Below are 17029 nucleotides of genomic sequence, written 5' to 3' on the forward strand. Positions count from 1 at the left end.
ACTTCTTCGTCATGTAATTCACATGAAATGTACTTTTTAATAATTAAAAAAAGGAGAATAAATTTGCTCAACACCATAATCATAAAAATCATACAATCCAACTAGACATAATGCATAAAGGAAATGCAGCTGCAATGTTACAAGTCATTTTATATAAGGCCATCTCAAGGTCAAGTCCACTAATAAAGAAGCAGTCTGCTTTGCTTGCTCATCTTTATGGAGTCACTCTGTAGTGAGGGTTTATCTAAGTAGTTATCTCGTAACCGTTGAATCAAACTACCAATTTAATCTAACGGTTAAAAAATAGGGCATCTTCCTATAGAATTCAACCATCTTTATGATTATTAATTATCTTTATGACTATCTATTGGGGTCAAAAGTAGAATTTTTGAGCAGATGCTTTAACTAAGAACACACACAGGTAGGCCATGAACAACACATAGAGGCCCTTTCTTAATAGGAACGTGTCCACTTGAGAATTCAAGAACGACCAAAAAGCAATCAATCTCTCTCCTTTCTCACCCTACCATCACCAAACCACAATACAAAGGAAAGTGATGCCGAGTTGAAAAAACAAGAAGAAAAAAAGAAATGGTCATGAGCAACCTTCAGCTAGACTACTCTACTCAGAAAACAATCTTAGCCCTGAGAATCATAATCTCTTCTCTGCTTTTCGTTCTCTTTTCTTCACTTAGCATTCATGGCTACCCAATCCAAGCCCATATCTTCATCTATGCAGGCTGCTCTCAAGAAAAGTACCAACCAAGCTCACCCTTTGAAGCCAACCTCAACTCTTTTCTAACATCAGTTGTTAGCTCATCCTCTCAAGTCTCTTACAACAATTTTGGAGTTGGAAATGGAAGCTCAACAACACTAGAAGGCACCATATATGGCTTATACCAGTGCAGAGGTGACTTAAAGATTTTCGACTGCGCAAAATGCATAGAGAGTGCAGTAAATCAAATTACTCTGGTTTGTCCCTACTCTTATGGGGCTTCTTTGCAGCTTGAGGGTTGTCTCATAAGATATGAGCATGTTAATTTCTTGGGGAGGCTTGACACAAGTCTTAGGTACAGAAAATGCAGTAAAAGTAGTGTGAGTGATGATGTTGAATTCTTTAGGCGCAGAGATGATGTGCTTGCTGAATTGCAAGGAACAAATGGCTTTAGGGTTAGTAGCTCTGGTTTGGTTGAAGGTTTTGCTCAGTGTTTGGGGGATATGAGCCAAAATGATTGCTCTTCTTGCATTGCTGATGCTGTGGGAAAGTTGAAGAGTTTGTGTGGATCGGCAGCAGCTGTTGATGTGTTCTTGGCTCAGTGTTATGCTCGGTATTGGGCATCTGGCTACTATGATATCTCAGGTGAAAATTTCTACTCATTTCCCTGCATATAATCCTAACATCTTAAAAGAAACACCACAACACAAAACATAGATTTTTACTCTGCTTTTGCATTAATTAACACCAAAACAGAGACTTTATTTGGCCATTTCATCATAAATTATAGCCATTAATTATGTCTTTAACTGTTAAATAAGACGTAGAGGGTTGAAATCCACAGAGTAGATCATCATTTTCTTAATTAAAAGACATTTTGTGTAATGTTTTTTAAATGTGGGGAATCGAATCCTAGACCTAACCTAATCCGAACCCATTTCCCTAGTCACTCTCGCCACTTGGGTTAACCTAGAGAGCTAAACTTTTATGTAACTTTGTTACGTAGTTAATAAGAGTAAAATAGTTCTAAGCTGAGGTCCAAAATGGTGCTGTTGAATTAAAATAACATATGTCACACTTCAATTCTTGGAAGAGAAAAGGATTAAAGTTCATCAAACCCAAGGTCAACAAAGGCCAAAGCATAAGGGGCACCAGTAACTTTAGCTTCTTACTTTTGTGAACCTTCATTCTTTGGAAAATTCTACACTTTCATCTTTAAATTCTATACAATCAAATCTTTGTGAATTATGCATATAATATAGTACTAATTCCCCTCACTTTTGCTTTTATGTGTTTGTATAGATTCCTCTAACCAAGACCAAGTGGGGAAGACAGTGGCCATTATTGTTGGGACAGTAGCAGGTCTAGCTATTCTGATTGTTATTCTCTCAGTTTGCAGGAAAACCATGGGTACGTAAATAAATATATACCCTCCTTCCACTTCAATAAATATTACATAATTAACCAATTATTGATGAAATGATATAATTAATCATGCTTACAGGTTAAGGAGATGGAGAGAGAGAGAGAGAGAGAGAGAGAGAGAGAGAGAGTACTTTCTTGAAAGATATGGAGGATACATAATCATGGCAGAAGTCCACAAATTGATGTTGGCTTCAATATTCTAGTGAAAGCCCTATGTTTTCTACTTTTTGTCTATTTTAATACCAATTGGGTTTTTTTTGTTCTTTCACAAGAGAAGGTGGTGTTATCCTATAGCATAAAGTAGCACTCTAATCTCCATCAACTTCAAAAGGGCTGCTGATTCTCTTAGCTTCATGCTGTCCAACAAAAACCCATCTCTTTTTCAACTTCATTCTTGGGTTAACCAACCTTTGTTTGGTAAACCCATCTCTTTGCTTTTTCTCTTTTTGAGGTCAAGTTCTCTATGTATGTCTCTTCATGTGTCCTTCTCTTTTCCTTTTTCTTTTTTATTTTTGACTAACCTCTATTTAGGCTTCAATTCAAAATTTAAAGAGAATTAAATGAAAATCTCAAACAATACTTGTGTCCATGAAACTGTATCATCACAATATATATATATATATAAGCAAAGCATCTGAACCCTTTTACATTACCATTCAATTATCTCTCTCTATAAGGCATCAATTCCAAAATCCTCCTTTAAAAAGTGATACCACTCTTGATTTAAAACATGAATGAATCTGAAGAAACTCACCTTTTATCAGCATTACCTTATTGGGAATTGATTGGACAAAGCTGAATGCTGTTTTATTTTATAGTTTTGTTGCTGTTTTCTTTTTGGTTTGCCTAAGCGTATGCATGGGTTTCCTTTACAAGTTGCACCACTAGAAATAGCCCAATAGGCATTTTTTTCTCTATACAATAGAGGCCATAGCCCAAAAAAGGAAGAAGAAACTAACTAGCTACTAAATGCAAACCCAAAGCAGATGGAATGTCCTGCAAATCTCTCTCTAGACATGATGGATAATTCTATAGCGAGGGTCTTATCTAAGGCTCTTAAATGAGGTCAACTGTTAGATCAAACTAACTAATTTGATAGAGCAGCTAATCAATTTGATTCAACAATTAAGAGATGAGGCATTATCTAAAAACCTCAGATAACACCCTTACTATAGAATTCTATATTTCTGGACAACAAATCTCTGCAAGAAGAACCACTGATCCAATTTGGTTATTGGCCCAATTCTTCCATTTCTATTTAGAAGGCTTGTGTCAGGGCTTGAACCTGATTTCAAAACAGACTGGGTTGGACCTACTTTACAAATTAAATTATTTTAGTTAGTGAAAAGTTTTCAGCAAATCACCTATATTTTTTTCTGAAAGAAAAAATTGTTATGCCCAAACTTGGCAAGATAATATAATTAACAAGCACCTGTGGTGATCCATTTGTACTTCCCACTTAATTAATCTCGATCTTTAGTGTCTATAATTTGCAAGTACGTAACCAGATCAAATTTAAACAAAGTCTTCCCTCCCAAGACATTAAAAATGTTTCCAAAGAGAAGTTTCAAATTGATTTCGTACAAAATGTTAGAACAGGCATAGTTTATACATTGGATAGAAGCTTCATAAGAAAAAGATTCAGGCATTGAATCGAACCAATTTGACCAAGTCTTCTTGTCATTTTGATGTCATCTGAGTTTGCAACTTATTCAATCAGTTTGACAAATCGTTTTAGTAGGGTTTGATATATGCCCTCTCTGTTATTAATTAAGTTAAACAACTCACCAACGGGGACTAACTTAGTTGAAAAGGACCTTGACATGCAGACTGGAGGTCTTAGGTCCTGAACCCCATGGCATTCTGGATGTCTGTGTGTGAGAAACCCCACCCATGACTATCGCTTATACTAAAAAAAAAAAGTTAAACATCTCTTTCCCCTAGTTTCCTTGAGCAAGCTGTGCAATATTTTAAGCAAGTGAGGGTTTTTTTTTTTCTTCTCCCATTTGGAAATTGATCAAACAAGTATTAAGTGTACAATTATTCTATATGTTGATGATGTTGTTGATTACTAATTAAGTCACTAATAATATAACCAGAAAATAACACCCAAACAAGAAGCAACATAATGTAAAAGATTATCCAAATGGCAGAAGCACAGGCATGAGAAGAACCTTAACAATTATAAATTCTTATAAAACAAATTCACAAAGAATGACAATTGAGTCATTGATACAATTCCATATTAATAATTAAATTAGAAAGCACAATCGTACCTAACCATTGAATGCCCTAAATTAATTCCTTATTTTTTGGGGGGCAACAATCAATTTATTTATGTTCCAAAAAATAACGGTAATTAATCATAGACCAGAGGTGAAAGGCACATTGGTGGCTGGCAACCAAGAATTACCCGCAATGAAGTTCCCAACAGTAAATTTGGAAGCCTCCGAGGCACTTGTAATGACACGGTAACCTGCCCATTTAACCCTATTTGAAGTGGATGAACCAGGGCCTGTGTTCATGTACTCACCATAATACAAAGTCTTCAAGGCAAAGTTACCACTCCATTCCATCCAACCAGCTGGGTCAATTAAGCTATCAAGGTATGTCTTCATGAACACGGTTCGAGAATACTCCCTCCATGGCCTCCCTAGGTATGTCTTAACCGAACTTTGAACCGATTTTAAATCCGAAGCAGCTGTAACCTTACAATTGTGAATAGAAATTCCTGTATTTTGGTTTGGATCAGACCGGCCCTGAGCAGTGACTGTGTTGGTTTTGTGGTTGTGAACATAAATGTTACAGTTTTGGAAAACCACAGCAGCATTGCCAAAAATAAAGTCAACAGTTCCATAGATGTCACATTCCCTATAGAATTGTCTGTCAGAGTGCACATAGAGGGTGTCTTGGTTCCCCTCAAAGCCACATTTGTAAAAAACAGAGAGATCTGAACCGGATCGGAGTGCCACGGCTTGGCCGCTTGTTGGACCAGCAGTGTTTTGGAATGTAATGTCCTGGGCAATGAACTCGTCTCCAACCACAGCTAAAATGAATCAAAACAAAGAAAAGAATGTCATGAATTTTAATTTAGAGAGTTAACTTTGTAAGACAAGTTGACAATTAACAACATTAAAATTACATGAAATTTGAGGCATTGCTGACTTTGCAAATATTCTTTGACCAATATTATGAAAACAAAGGAAAACAAAATATATTTTCAACCACAATTTGTTTGTTAAAATCCATAGACACCAGACTATGGCAAATTAAGTGATATTGTGGGCAACTTGAGGTTCACAAGTCTTAGTTTAAGACCAAAATAATTGTCAGCATTATGACTTAACCCCTATATCAATTTATATTTTCAACAATTTTCATAAAATTAGTGTTTATATGAATAACATTTTCTACAGAATAAAGTAATCTAACCGCACATGGGGTGACACCATAGTGGAAAAATGAGTCAAACTCTCCCTCTCCCCTCAAAGTATATCCGAGTACGTGGAAGACAATCTTGAAACAACTCAATATAATATTCTCTCATCCCCCTCCCTACTGAATTTATTTATAATAAAAAAAAGAAAAAAAAAGAAAAAAAGAAAGAAAGGTAATCCAGCCACTTTCTCAAAGTGGACCAGCTCTCTAAGAATCCAACTTTTTAAAAAGTACTTTACACATATTGACTGCCTTTTTGGACCTTCAATCCAAGGCTGGTAGAAACAAGATAAAGACAGTTCGGTCCCAAAATGATTAATGAACACGTTTAAATTAGTCGACTTTGTCTTGTCACATTATCTAATTGGCCTGGTCGATCATTTTCGAACACCAGTGAAAGTAAACAGATTGTGTACAAGTCAACGAATGGATTTTAAAGCCTGCCTAGCTAGTAATAAAGCTTCTAATCATTCTTTAACCTATCTCATAGGCATTTAAAAAAAGAAAAAGAAATTATAAGCAACGTATTACATACAACTCATAATTCGAAACAAAATTATAAATAGTTTAGTATATTATGTATGAATAAATATAGGGTGAATTTTGACTCGAAGGAGTGCATGATTATCTTTCTGGAGTATAATAGGATTTACAATCGAACAATACAATTTATTCATATAAAAAGTGAATGGACTAAAACTATATAAAAATCAATTTTAATGAGAGATAACTAAGCTATATTCAGAATAAAGCATGTATATATAAAAATAACAGAGATTTGGGAGACTTAGAAAATAAATAAATATAAAAAAACACTTAGAAAATAGCTAATTTTACTTACCAACTGTAGCTGAATTGAAGGTTGTAGAACCCCCACCAACACTTTTGCTTCCTGTGATAATAGTCTTCCCTATACCATCTCCCCTCAACATAATATTCTTCGACTTTATCTGAACATTTTCCTTATATGTCCCTGCCTTCACATATATCACATACCTTGCACTACCTTTTCTCTTTGACGCTGCACTTACTGCCTCACTTATGGTCTTGTAATTCCCAGACCCATCTTTGGCCACCACAACATCAGCCTTCGCCGAAGACGACTGCAAGAGCTTTCGATCACCAGGCTTCACCCAAGTTGGGAAACCATTTTTGTAGTTTGGCTGAGAAGTGAATGGAGCTTTGTTTATGGCCAAAGTGTTGCTAATCAAATTAGAAACATTATTTGACATTGAAGGGAAGAAATAATTATTTGAGACCCCAAGGTCTGCAAACCCTTCTCGACATGTCTCTAGGTTTGTGAGAGCTGTGCTCAGCCATGTTTGGCTGTCATCTTGGGTGCACTTGGTGATGGGATTTACGGTTTTGTTGAGCTTTTGGATTGTGAAATCAAAGAGCTCATGGCAATCATCCCATGCAGTTTTTTCGTGTGCATTTTGGAACTTTGAACCAAGTGAGTACATGTTGGTTTGAGCATGGATGGCACGGTCTAGGGCTAGTTGGGTTGATATCTTGAAGAATTGGGATTTTTCTTTGATGGGGGTTGTAGTTGGGTTAGGGCTCAGAAAATCCTCACATAGTTTTGGGTGAGGAGTTTGTGTACACCATGTTTTCACATCATTTGGAGAGTAACCAAATATGATTGGAGAGAGATAAAGCACCAAGAAAAGTGTTGAGTGAAATCGAATTGGCATTTTTGGATGGCTTTTGATCAAGAAATGTGTATGAAATATGGGCGATTTGGGAGACTAGAGCTATATGAGCTTTCGTGTTTGAATGTGGTGTGCATGGCCTAGCTCAATTGGGTTCTATATATAGAAGGGAAACGGTCGCGGGATGTAAAGCGTGTTACAGGGGGCGAACAACTTTGTTGTTCTTTTCTCTGAATATTTAATATCCAACATGTTTGTTTATCATTTTGGAATTTTTTGATGACTGATATGAGAATACAAATGCAATAATTGGTAGCCGAGGAAGTTGATAATATTACACGGCACTACAATTAGTAGTGGCAATAATTTTGGAACACCAACCAATTAAAATCCATTTATATATACGATATGACATAGCAAATGATACGGTTGTTCGAGGAATGAAAAAAAGAAGTGACATGGGCTTCCATGTCATATGAGATTAACTGGTAGTAATAAGTTTGGAAATTATTTGGTATATCTAGTACTATATTGTATATTGAACATCAATTTTATAATATAGCAAATGTAAGTTAAGTCAGTTGGTCATTACATGTGTCTGTCCACTTGCAACCGAAGTCGATTCCTGCCTTTAGCAGTTAAAGACATTCATCCGCACATTCGAAGTTCAAAATATGATTTTTGTCCCTTTTACCAATAAATTGTCCTTTGAGGAAAAAAAAAACAGTGGGTGGTAATAGCTAGGCTACTCGATAAGTTAAAAGTTTGTTGGATTTTTCTTTACGGAGGCTAGAAAAAAACGCGTTGTTGATTGAAATATATCTAGTAAGCATCATGCATGCAATTACGTATGAAGGAGGAAATAAAGATGAAATGAGTCGGCTGAGATTTGACAGGAAAGACATATCTTTTTCGTATACAACTTCTTTTGAAGACCTTGATCAAACATCAATCATAGCACGTGTATATATGAAATCTGGAAAGCAGTCCAGATGCTCGCATGATTTATATATATAAATATAAATTCAACGTGCTTGGCTCACAAATTCACAATCTGTCTTTGGCTTAATTATCTGTGGGTTGATATTAGATGGATTATTCGTATTCTTTTCCGACAGCCAAAATTAGTTAATTAAAATACTTCGTTTTTAGAAGCCCTTACCTGCATAAGATAAGATCACCCACCAAAGTGAATATTTTAGAAGCCCAGAAGTGATTATTTTATGAGTATTCTTTCTCCAACATTCATATTCTTGAATGTGAAAAAAAAAAAGTGTTTTTCATTAATATTAATGGGGTCTATATTAATTACCCACCAAAAAAAAATTATTTTTAATATGAAAACTGTTATTGCCGGCACTATGAAAAAGTCATCACATACTCGTTCAATTACTATTTCTCGATTATGTTTTTATAAGGGAAAAGTACATGATGACGGTTTGAGACTGCTAATAATATAGCTCCCAACGTCCTTCTCTATAGTTAATTAAAAAAAAATTTAACGAAAATAGAAAAAATACATAAAACATGACCAAGCGTCCCTGATTTATTTATTTATTTATTTATAATTATGGTATCTTATCCTAAACATTGTAGACTTCACATTAATATATCAACCACACACAACAACAACAACAAAAGAAGAAGAAGAAGAAGAAGCAGAAACTTAGTTGTTGTCCTACCTATGCCCTTAATATATAGTTGAACTCAATTAAGAATGTATTATATTGTTCCACACGCAATTGCAAGAGCCTATGTTCTAAAAGCACACGGATAGATTTAGGAGTTCACGGTTGGTCCAACTACCTTGATGGACACAAGCTGGTCGTTGACAATCTATAAAGTGGTATAGTTGATGTGTTTGCCAATTTTTCAAGGACCCAATTAAATTGTTGAATAATTGTCCAGATTTAATAAACATTATATTACTATCTCTCTCATCTGGGTTAATAGTTTTGAGTACAAGCGATAGTCTAAACTACAAGAGGAGGGGGAATTTCCAGACACACACACAATCAAGGTGTCATGAGAGTTCGAATATGAGACCACTAGTTTGTACGTTAAAATTCTTTTTCACTAGACTAAACCCCGTTGGCCCTCCTCTTATATTGATTAATAGTTAAGTTAAATTGTCTTGGTCTTCAATTTATCCAATTTTGACATAGAAAAACTGAATTTAGGATGCAATTACATATTAAAATCATTAGTAATATGTAGAGGCAGTTATCGATACCTATGACGTCAGAACTTTAGTGATTCTAATATTGTCTTACTAGATATGTTATTGTTGCCAGATTTTCATTTTGGACAAATATATTCAAATAAAAGTCTATACTTGCTTATATATTCATTGAGGGATCCTCAAATTAGCTTATTTGAGGGACACCCGTGTAGGATCCACTTCGCATTGTATTTCACTAATACAAACCGTCTATGTTTTAGATAATCATTTAAATATCATCTCTATAAAAAATCACTTGAATCTGATATCATTCGACCACTCAATTGTGTTACTAAAATTTAAGTACTTTCTTGAAGCATCGTGTTCATTGATTTGTAGCATACAATTGGATGTCGAAAAGGTTTCTGAATTGTCTAATTTTTTGTAAGAATGATCTATGAATGTAGCCTTAAAAAATAGATGGTTTGGATCGTTAGAAAAAAAATCATAGGATATCCTAAAAGGTGTCCCTCAAATAAAATTATTTAAAGGATCCCTCAATAGAAGGGTACATAGTAAATAGTTAGGCAAAATATACATGCAAATATCAATTCAACCTGCTTAATTCATTGAAGAATAATAGTCCGCCATGCATTCTTTCAACAAAAACAACCCCCATTGACAAATATTATGGTCTAATTTGAATTAATGCAATCAAATTATAAATGGAATGATTGTATTGGAAGCTATAATTCTCTAATATCAATTATATTCGTGTCTATCCGGTTAGTGTTGGTTTATTGGGTGATCATGACTAATATCCTATATAGAAATTAAAATAAGCTTACCTTGTTTGTTGTATACCAAACTTCAAGTCAAGTTGAAATTAAAAAAAAATTTAAAAAAAATAAAATATATAGATTATATATGTCATTAATTTCAAGTTGACTGGAATTTTTGATCGTATATTGTATGTTAATGAAAATTATTATGTGATCGTCATTACTGCCATCATATGCACATACATATAAATGATATTAAACTAAATTGTCAATAATATTTTCGTTTTCCGTTTACTTCTTAGAGATACAGAAAGATATCCGTCGATATTATATTCACAACATATGTTGAAAATTTTGTCAAACAATATTCGTAGATATTTTATTTATATTTTCCAGTCTCCTATTTTACTATGTTACCAGGGTTTGACTTACTGCCATCAGAAGTTGCTTTTGAATTTGGACATTCAAATAATGGTTGCTCTTTAGGCTCAAATCAATGGACAGACGGCAGATCACGAACATCAGATTTCTTGACTTTGACCCCCAAGAAAAAAGAAGAAGAAGAAGGAATAAATGAGACGGCCGGCATAATTCTATAGTTGATTGGCCCAATCATGAAGTTTCTTCTCCTTCACGTTGGTTTGGATTAGATAGATAGAACCATAACGAACTATTGTCTAAATATTGTCTAACTAATCCAATTGGGATTCGACTCTCTCTCGTTTGTCAATGGGTGTTTCTATTTGGACAACATTGACGGATCACATTGCTGAATGTCTCTTTAATATATATGAATTCCACATACACTTATGGATTTCACCTCTATTAGACAGGTACTCAACAATACGATTTTGTCTTTATATTATTTGTTTTTATGAGGGTTTTTTGTGTGTGAAAGTTTTGCCATACAACGTTTTGTCAATTTCCTTTTGGAACTCTCTGAAGCAATAACTATATTTTTTCATTACATATTTTGTTATATTGAGCTTGCAATTCGTACTCTATAGTCCATCGCGTTGTACATAGTACATACTACGTTTAGGTTCCCGTTTTACTACAGTCGGGCATCATCCAATACATGGTAAAGTAAATTCAATTAGCAATAAAAAGAGTGTTACCACCTAATGGCTTGCATGGGACTCAAAAGCAATAAATACTATTTATCAAGTAATATAATTTATGAAGTTAATTAAAATATTTAATACTAATTATTAACCAACAAAATATTAATTAAAATATAATTACCAATAAAAGTGATTAAATAAGGCTAAGATATTATTTAATTACAAAAAAATGAAATAAAATAAAATAAAATTTATTGACCTAAAGATATTAAGTTTATATTGATTTTTTAAACATAAAACGCCTACATGTATAGCCGCGCGGCTATACTATTTGAATAGAAATTTTAAAAGTGTAACTGGACGGCTCTACTCTTTAAATATAAATTTGACAGGTATAGCCGGGCGGCTATACTAAATAAATAGGAATCTATACTCATTAAATAGAAATTTCACCAGTATAGCCGAACGGCTATACTCCACAAATAGGAATTTTAAACATATAATTTTAAACGTATAGCCGAACGGCTATACTTTATAAAAAGAATTTTTTCATCACCCTCTCATATAATTTTTTTTTTTTGCTTCCATAGCTTTGTCTTCTCTGCATTTCCACCTCTTCCTCTCTTCTCGCCGACTCATCCAGTATCGAGCCGGCGCTTCTCTCCCGATCCCTCTAGCATCTTCTCCGCACCGCCAAACCCAAGCCAATCAAATCCTCATCCAAATCCAAATCCAAATCTGAGGTAATTTCTCCCCCTGTAATATTCTCTTGTTGTGCTGCACTGGTTTCGGCTTCTCTGTCATATTTTTGTGTTTCTGTATTCTTGATTTCTTGTTGTGTATGGGTCTGTGCGTTTTGATGTTATTTTCTGAGAAATTTTAATACCTGGGTTTTCGAGTTGCTGTTGATTTGGTTATATTGTTGTGTTTTTCACATTGTATTACATTGTTTGATATTGATTTTGTTCTTTTTTTTTTTTTTTAAATTGGTTTCTTCTTTAGTTTTTCAGGGGCCTCCCCAGTCTTAGACTTGTGACTTATTTGCAGAGAGAGATGGGCATTCCTCCGGTGAGGCCACCGCGCATCATAAAGTATCTAAAGCCTTATGTTCTGAAAATGCACTTTACAAACAAATTCGTAACTGCCCAAGTAATCCACACACCAACCGCCACAGTAGCCTCTTCTGCAAGCTCCCAGGAAAAGGCCTTGAGAGAAAGCATGGAGATACGCCGCGACGTTGCTGCTGCTGCAAAGATAGGGAAGATATTGGGCGAGCGCCTCCTGCTCAAGAACATCCCTGCTGTATCCGTCCAGTTGAAGAAAGAACAGAAATATCATGGTAAGGTTAAAGCTGTCGTTGACAGTGTGGTGGAAGCCGGTGTCAAACTCCTCTGATTTCGACTGCGAGTATCAGTTCAGTTTTAGTTTTTCTAATTGTGATCATGAAAACCATTGGAAATTCAAATTCTGATTGTTGATGCCATAGAGATTTCTTCTATAAATCTTCTGGTTGTATTTTCGTTTTGATTTGGATGTTATTGTTCATTCATGCCATGCCAATGCACTTCATAAAATGTGGTCAAGAAATTGATTTATAATCAGCTTGGTTTGATATGTTATGCTGGCTGAAGAACCTCAACATGTTTGAAGATATTGAATTATATTTTTGGCTTAATCGTAGCAATGGGCCTGAACTATACCGCACTTACATTTTGGTCACTCAACTTCAAAAATAGTTATCATTTATTGGAAATTTATATAAGAAGGGCCCAAAAAAGGGAATTAGAATCCATATTGGAGCACAGAGCAGGCCCAAAAGCTTTGCAATTTTGTCCAAACCGAAGCCCCTTTTAATTTAGATCCGGATGAAGTTGAGGGCATTCTGGTACTTTCGTTCGCTTTTGTAATTTTGTATATTTACATATATACAGTCACATGATGATGTCCAAGCTTGATCCAGATTGCATGTTCGCAGAAAACCCAAACTAAGGTGCAATGAATCCTTCACTTTCACTGCTTTGATTGAAATTTGTTTTCTACCTAAAACTGCCGTCAGCAGAAGGCAGCAAATTTACCTGAGGATGTAATAAAACTTTGCATGCTGGCGTCACATGCAACTCATAGACATTAATCGAAACGTTACTTAATTATTGCATGGCACCTAGCTCTTCTCTGACATTGCCAAATCAACCTCTACTCACTTGTTTCCTCACCACGTTGTTTCAGGCTCCTTCTCTTCTCTATCGAACACGACTCAACTTCCTAAGAAAATGAATCCCAGAAGGAGGAGCATCATGATTCATAAATGCCCAACCCAAGTCTATCTTTGATTAAAGCATGGATTAAGATTTAATGCTAATCATAGTTGTTGATTCGCGCACATCTAGATGATTGACAATTGATACATTTCTGATGGTATTTAAAAATCATATATATTTACATTCGTCGTCAATGTGCACGAAGGAATTTTTTTGGATGAAATGCGCACGAAGAAATGATATGTGCATCTTGATGATGTATAAAGAATTTATGCACGTGGATTATGCATTCACGACTCACACTACATCAATTAATACTTTCTAAACACTCTTACGATTACGAGTATGAACGATTGCATTTAGGATATCTCACAGTGTGCTATCCCAATTACATAATATGAAAAGGTGGCAATATAATTTGTTGTTGGGTTTCTTTGGTGAGATACATAATTATAATAAGATCGTGAACAATCGCATAAAATTCGGGATGGAAGTGCATTTCAAGCTAGTTTCTCTCTGGCCCTTCGTACAACTGTCACTGCTCTCTTCCAGGACACCTCAAAGTCACTGAGTAAACTCTCTTCTCAAAGTCCACCTCACCTCAGCACAAAGACACTTGTCTACAAAAGTCCATGTGGTTGCTCTCCTCATCCATCTATAAATTAATCAACAGAACAATAAGCTCATGCATTTCATCACCCTTCTTCAATCAATTCCTGTAACTTTTTATTGAGCAAAAATGTCCACTTCTGTAGTCATCACCACCTTCTTCCTCTTATTAGCCATGGCTGCCTCCACCTTCTGCCTCCAACAGCCAAACCCAATTCAGCTTGCCCTAGATAGGGTTCTTCAAGCCACAGATTGGGTCCAGAGTTCAATTAAATTACATGAATTGGGCAGCGATGATATTTCAAATGATGGTGATGTGGCTCTGAGAGACTGTGCTCAACTATATGATGAGAGTGCGGCTAGGCTCATGGTGTTGCTGTCCAACAATGAGAGTTATAGTGGTGATGACGCACGAACATGGCTCAGTGGGGTGCTTGCCAACCAGAGGACTTGTTTGGATGGCTTGGATGAGAAGGGTTTCAATAAGACTGATGAGCATCGTGTGGTGGCAGAAAACTTGACTATGGTGCTTTGCGAAGCTCTTGCTTTCTACGGGAAGGGTATGCATGAGGGTAAGAGTAAGTATCATCAAATTAATATATTTGGGAATGATAACCATTTTCTAATGGAGGCTTAAAATATTTTAAAGATAGAGGCAAAACTTTCATCATTTATTGTGTTTTTTACGTAGAGTCACTCAAGCTAAATACTTGAATAACATATATTATTAGATGAAGTTTGAGCACGTGTAGTCATTAAGACTCAAGCTAAATACTTGAATAACATATATTATTAGATGAAGTTTGAGCACGTGTAGTCATTAAGCCTAAAATGTAAAAAAGTATGATATTTCAGACTATATTACAAGGTGATTATCAGCTCAAAACCAATAGACAATAGGTGGAGAGATAAGCTCAAAACCAATAGACAATAGGTGGAGAGATAAGATTTTTTTAACTATTAGAACAAAAACTTCTATCCTTTGACACCCTAATTAATGTGATTTGAGTTAGAGCATATTGTCTAACATGAATATATATTTTCCGAGGATAAAAACACATAATTAATCATGTACATCTTGATTGCATCGATCTAATAGGAATTCCTCTATATAAATCCATCTTTAAGCCTAATACTTGCAGGTAAAGCTTGCTAAAATAGGTGAAAACAGTTGTTCGCAAACAGAGTTTTTGTAAGTTTATTTATCTTTAATTTTGTAGTTAGAAGTTTAGTTTATACTCAATGTTCTTGATTTAGCTCCACATAATTTGATTAGGCTTCCTCCACCTGTGCATATTGAATTAAATTCTAGGTTTTCATAAATAAATGATGAATTGAAGAGCAAAAGAGTTGGGCTAGGGCTGATAATTTGTGATGCCTTTACAGAAGTAGCACCAAGGGAACAAAAACCCAAGCCCAAGCAAAATGAAGGTCTTTTAGTATCATGGAGTCCAGGAACATCCAGGGCTGATTTTGTGGTGGCAAAAGATGGTTCAGGAACACATAGAACAATCAATGAGGCAGTAGCTGCACTTGTTCGCATGGGTCACAGGCGACCCCCAAGAGTCATAATCTATGTGAAACCCGGTGTGTATCAAGAGAAGGTGGAGCTTCATAGAAATATAGTAAATGTGATGCTTGTTGGTGCTGGCATTGACAAAACTATAGTCACCGGTAGTCTCAGCTATGGCGGAGGTTTAACAACTCGAAACTCAGCTACATTCGGTAAGTAATTTAGAGGTTTACGGCTGGCGTTAGATTTTGATCCTGGTGACCTTGAATTTCATGGACAATAATGCAAATAATTAAGTTTAGAGTTCTGATTATTTGGTTGGCGATGAATACATTTGGCAGGTGTATCAGGGGATGGTTTTTGGGCAAGGGACATAACATTTGAGAACACGGCAGGTCCTGAAATGCACCAGGCAGTGGCACTGAGGGTGAGCTCAGACGTCACAGTGTTCTACCGATGCAGCATCAAAGGGTACCAAGACACACTGTATGTCCACACGAATAGGCAATTTTATAGGGACTGTCAAATATACGGCACGATTGATTTCATATTCGGTAACGCCATTGCGGTATTACAAAATTGTGACATTTTTGTGAGGAGGCCAATGAACTCCCAATCGAACATGATCACCGCGCAAGGCCGCGACAAGGAATTGGAGACCACAGGGATTGTAATCCATGGTTGTCGCGTTAGACCTGCACCAGAGTTTGCAAGGGTCACGGGCTCGTTTAGGAGCTATTTGGGCAGGCCATGGAAGAGGTTTTCAAGGACTGTGTTTATGAAAACTGACCTGGATGGCTTGATTGATCCAAAGGGGTGGACAGAATGGAGGGGCGGCTATGGACTTTCAACATTGTTCTATGGGGAGTACATGAATACAGGGACTGGGGCATCAACTGAACAGAGGGTTAAGTGGCCTGGATTTCATGTGCTCAATAGTCCTCAGGAGGCTAGCCCTTTCTCAGTTAATAAATTCATTCAGGGACAGTTTTGGCTTCCAGCCACTGGTGTGCCATTCTGGCCTGGAATATAATTAAAGGACCACAACCAAAATATATGTATGTCTACAATATTCAAGCCAAAATATATGAGTAGTAGCTGTTTGATCTTGTAAGAAAATTTATGTGATTTATTTTCCATCAACTCTTCATAAACTTTTGAACATCTGATGTAAAATGATATGAAGATAATATGGATTGAAAAGCCTTGGCATAAAAAAAAAAAAAAAAAAAAAAAAACAAAAAAAAAAAACAAAAGGATTGAAAAGCCAAAAATATGCTAATAGTAAGAAACTATTTTCTAAAACTCTTTTTGCCTTCTTATTTAAGAAATTTGTTGGACAATTTGTTGGTAGACCTCACAAGCATATCATCACAACCATAGTATTCAACACAAAAATATACTTTTTAATG

General features: G+C 35.5%; 4 protein-coding genes across 6 annotated transcripts; 3 read left to right on the top strand and 1 right to left on the bottom strand.

The window, feature by feature from the left end:
• The first annotated feature begins 455 nt into the window (after window positions 1-455).
• On the top strand, window positions 456-2416 carry PDLP8 (plasmodesmata-located protein 8). The gene is made up of 3 exons (XM_008234381.2): window positions 456-1360; window positions 2018-2125; window positions 2220-2416. Exons 1-3 carry the CDS (start codon window positions 592-594, stop codon window positions 2222-2224), a joined length of 882 nt encoding a protein of 293 aa, XP_008232603.1. The 5' UTR covers window positions 456-591; the 3' UTR covers window positions 2225-2416.
• Window positions 2417-4304: 1888 nt separating this feature from the next.
• On the bottom strand, window positions 4305-7363 carry LOC103331733 (Plant invertase/pectin methylesterase inhibitor superfamily). The gene is made up of 2 exons (XM_008234384.3): window positions 6420-7363; window positions 4305-5186 (listed from the first exon to the last, which is right to left on the bottom strand). Exons 1-2 carry the CDS (start codon window positions 7270-7272, stop codon window positions 4504-4506), a joined length of 1536 nt encoding a protein of 511 aa, XP_008232606.2. The 5' UTR covers window positions 7273-7363; the 3' UTR covers window positions 4305-4503.
• A 4436-nt stretch (window positions 7364-11799) lies between these two features.
• LOC103331736 (uncharacterized) lies at window positions 11800-12762 on the top strand. 3 transcript variants are annotated; one of them, XM_089051533.1, is made up of 2 exons: window positions 11800-11980; window positions 12240-12762. In XM_089051533.1, the coding sequence occupies exon 2, from the start codon at window positions 12291-12293 to the stop codon at window positions 12630-12632; it is 342 nt and encodes a 113-aa protein (XP_088907659.1). In that variant the 5' UTR covers window positions 11800-11980; window positions 12240-12290; the 3' UTR covers window positions 12633-12762. The 3 variants fall into 3 exon arrangements, with proteins under 3 accessions (XP_088907659.1, XP_088907660.1, XP_088907661.1); XM_089051534.1 differs by having other exon boundaries at window positions 12248-12762; XM_089051535.1 differs by having other exon boundaries at window positions 12285-12762.
• A 1472-nt stretch (window positions 12763-14234) lies between these two features.
• LOC103331735 (Plant invertase/pectin methylesterase inhibitor superfamily) lies at window positions 14235-16650 on the top strand. Its single transcript, XM_089053051.1, has 3 exons — window positions 14235-14682; window positions 15491-15829; window positions 15959-16650. The coding sequence occupies exons 1-3, from the start codon at window positions 14235-14237 to the stop codon at window positions 16648-16650; spliced, it is 1479 nt and encodes a 492-aa protein (XP_088909177.1).
• The last annotated feature ends 379 nt before the right edge of the window (window positions 16651-17029 follow it).

The sequence above is a fragment of the Prunus mume genome, linkage group LG5 (genome assembly GCF_029339155.1).
Source record: "Prunus mume cultivar Tortuosa linkage group LG5, ASM2933915v1, whole genome shotgun sequence".
Taxonomy (NCBI): Eukaryota; Viridiplantae; Streptophyta; class Magnoliopsida; order Rosales; family Rosaceae; genus Prunus; species Prunus mume.

Excerpts from the sequence above, each read along its gene's own strand:
- PDLP8 (XM_008234381.2), top strand. The coding sequence starts at position 592 with ATGGTCATGAGCAACCTTCAGCTAGACTACTCTACTCAGAAAACAATC. Across the intron at positions 1,361-2,017 it reads TGGCTACTATGATATCTCAG|ATTCCTCTAACCAAGACCAA; the intron begins GTGAAAATTTCT and ends GTGTTTGTATAG.
- LOC103331733 (XM_008234384.3), bottom strand. The coding sequence starts at position 7,272 with ATGCCAATTCGATTTCACTCAACACTTTTCTTGGTGCTTTATCTCTCT. Across the intron at positions 5,187-6,419 it reads CTTCAATTCAGCTACAGTTG|CTGTGGTTGGAGACGAGTTC; the intron begins GTAAGTAAAATT and ends GATTCATTTTAG.
- LOC103331736 (XM_089051533.1), top strand. The coding sequence starts at position 12,291 with ATGGGCATTCCTCCGGTGAGGCCACCGCGCATCATAAAGTATCTAAAG.
- LOC103331735 (XM_089053051.1), top strand. The coding sequence starts at position 14,235 with ATGTCCACTTCTGTAGTCATCACCACCTTCTTCCTCTTATTAGCCATG. Across the intron at positions 14,683-15,490 it reads GGGTATGCATGAGGGTAAGA|AAGTAGCACCAAGGGAACAA; the intron begins GTAAGTATCATC and ends ATGCCTTTACAG. Across the intron at positions 15,830-15,958 it reads TCGAAACTCAGCTACATTCG|GTGTATCAGGGGATGGTTTT; the intron begins GTAAGTAATTTA and ends TACATTTGGCAG.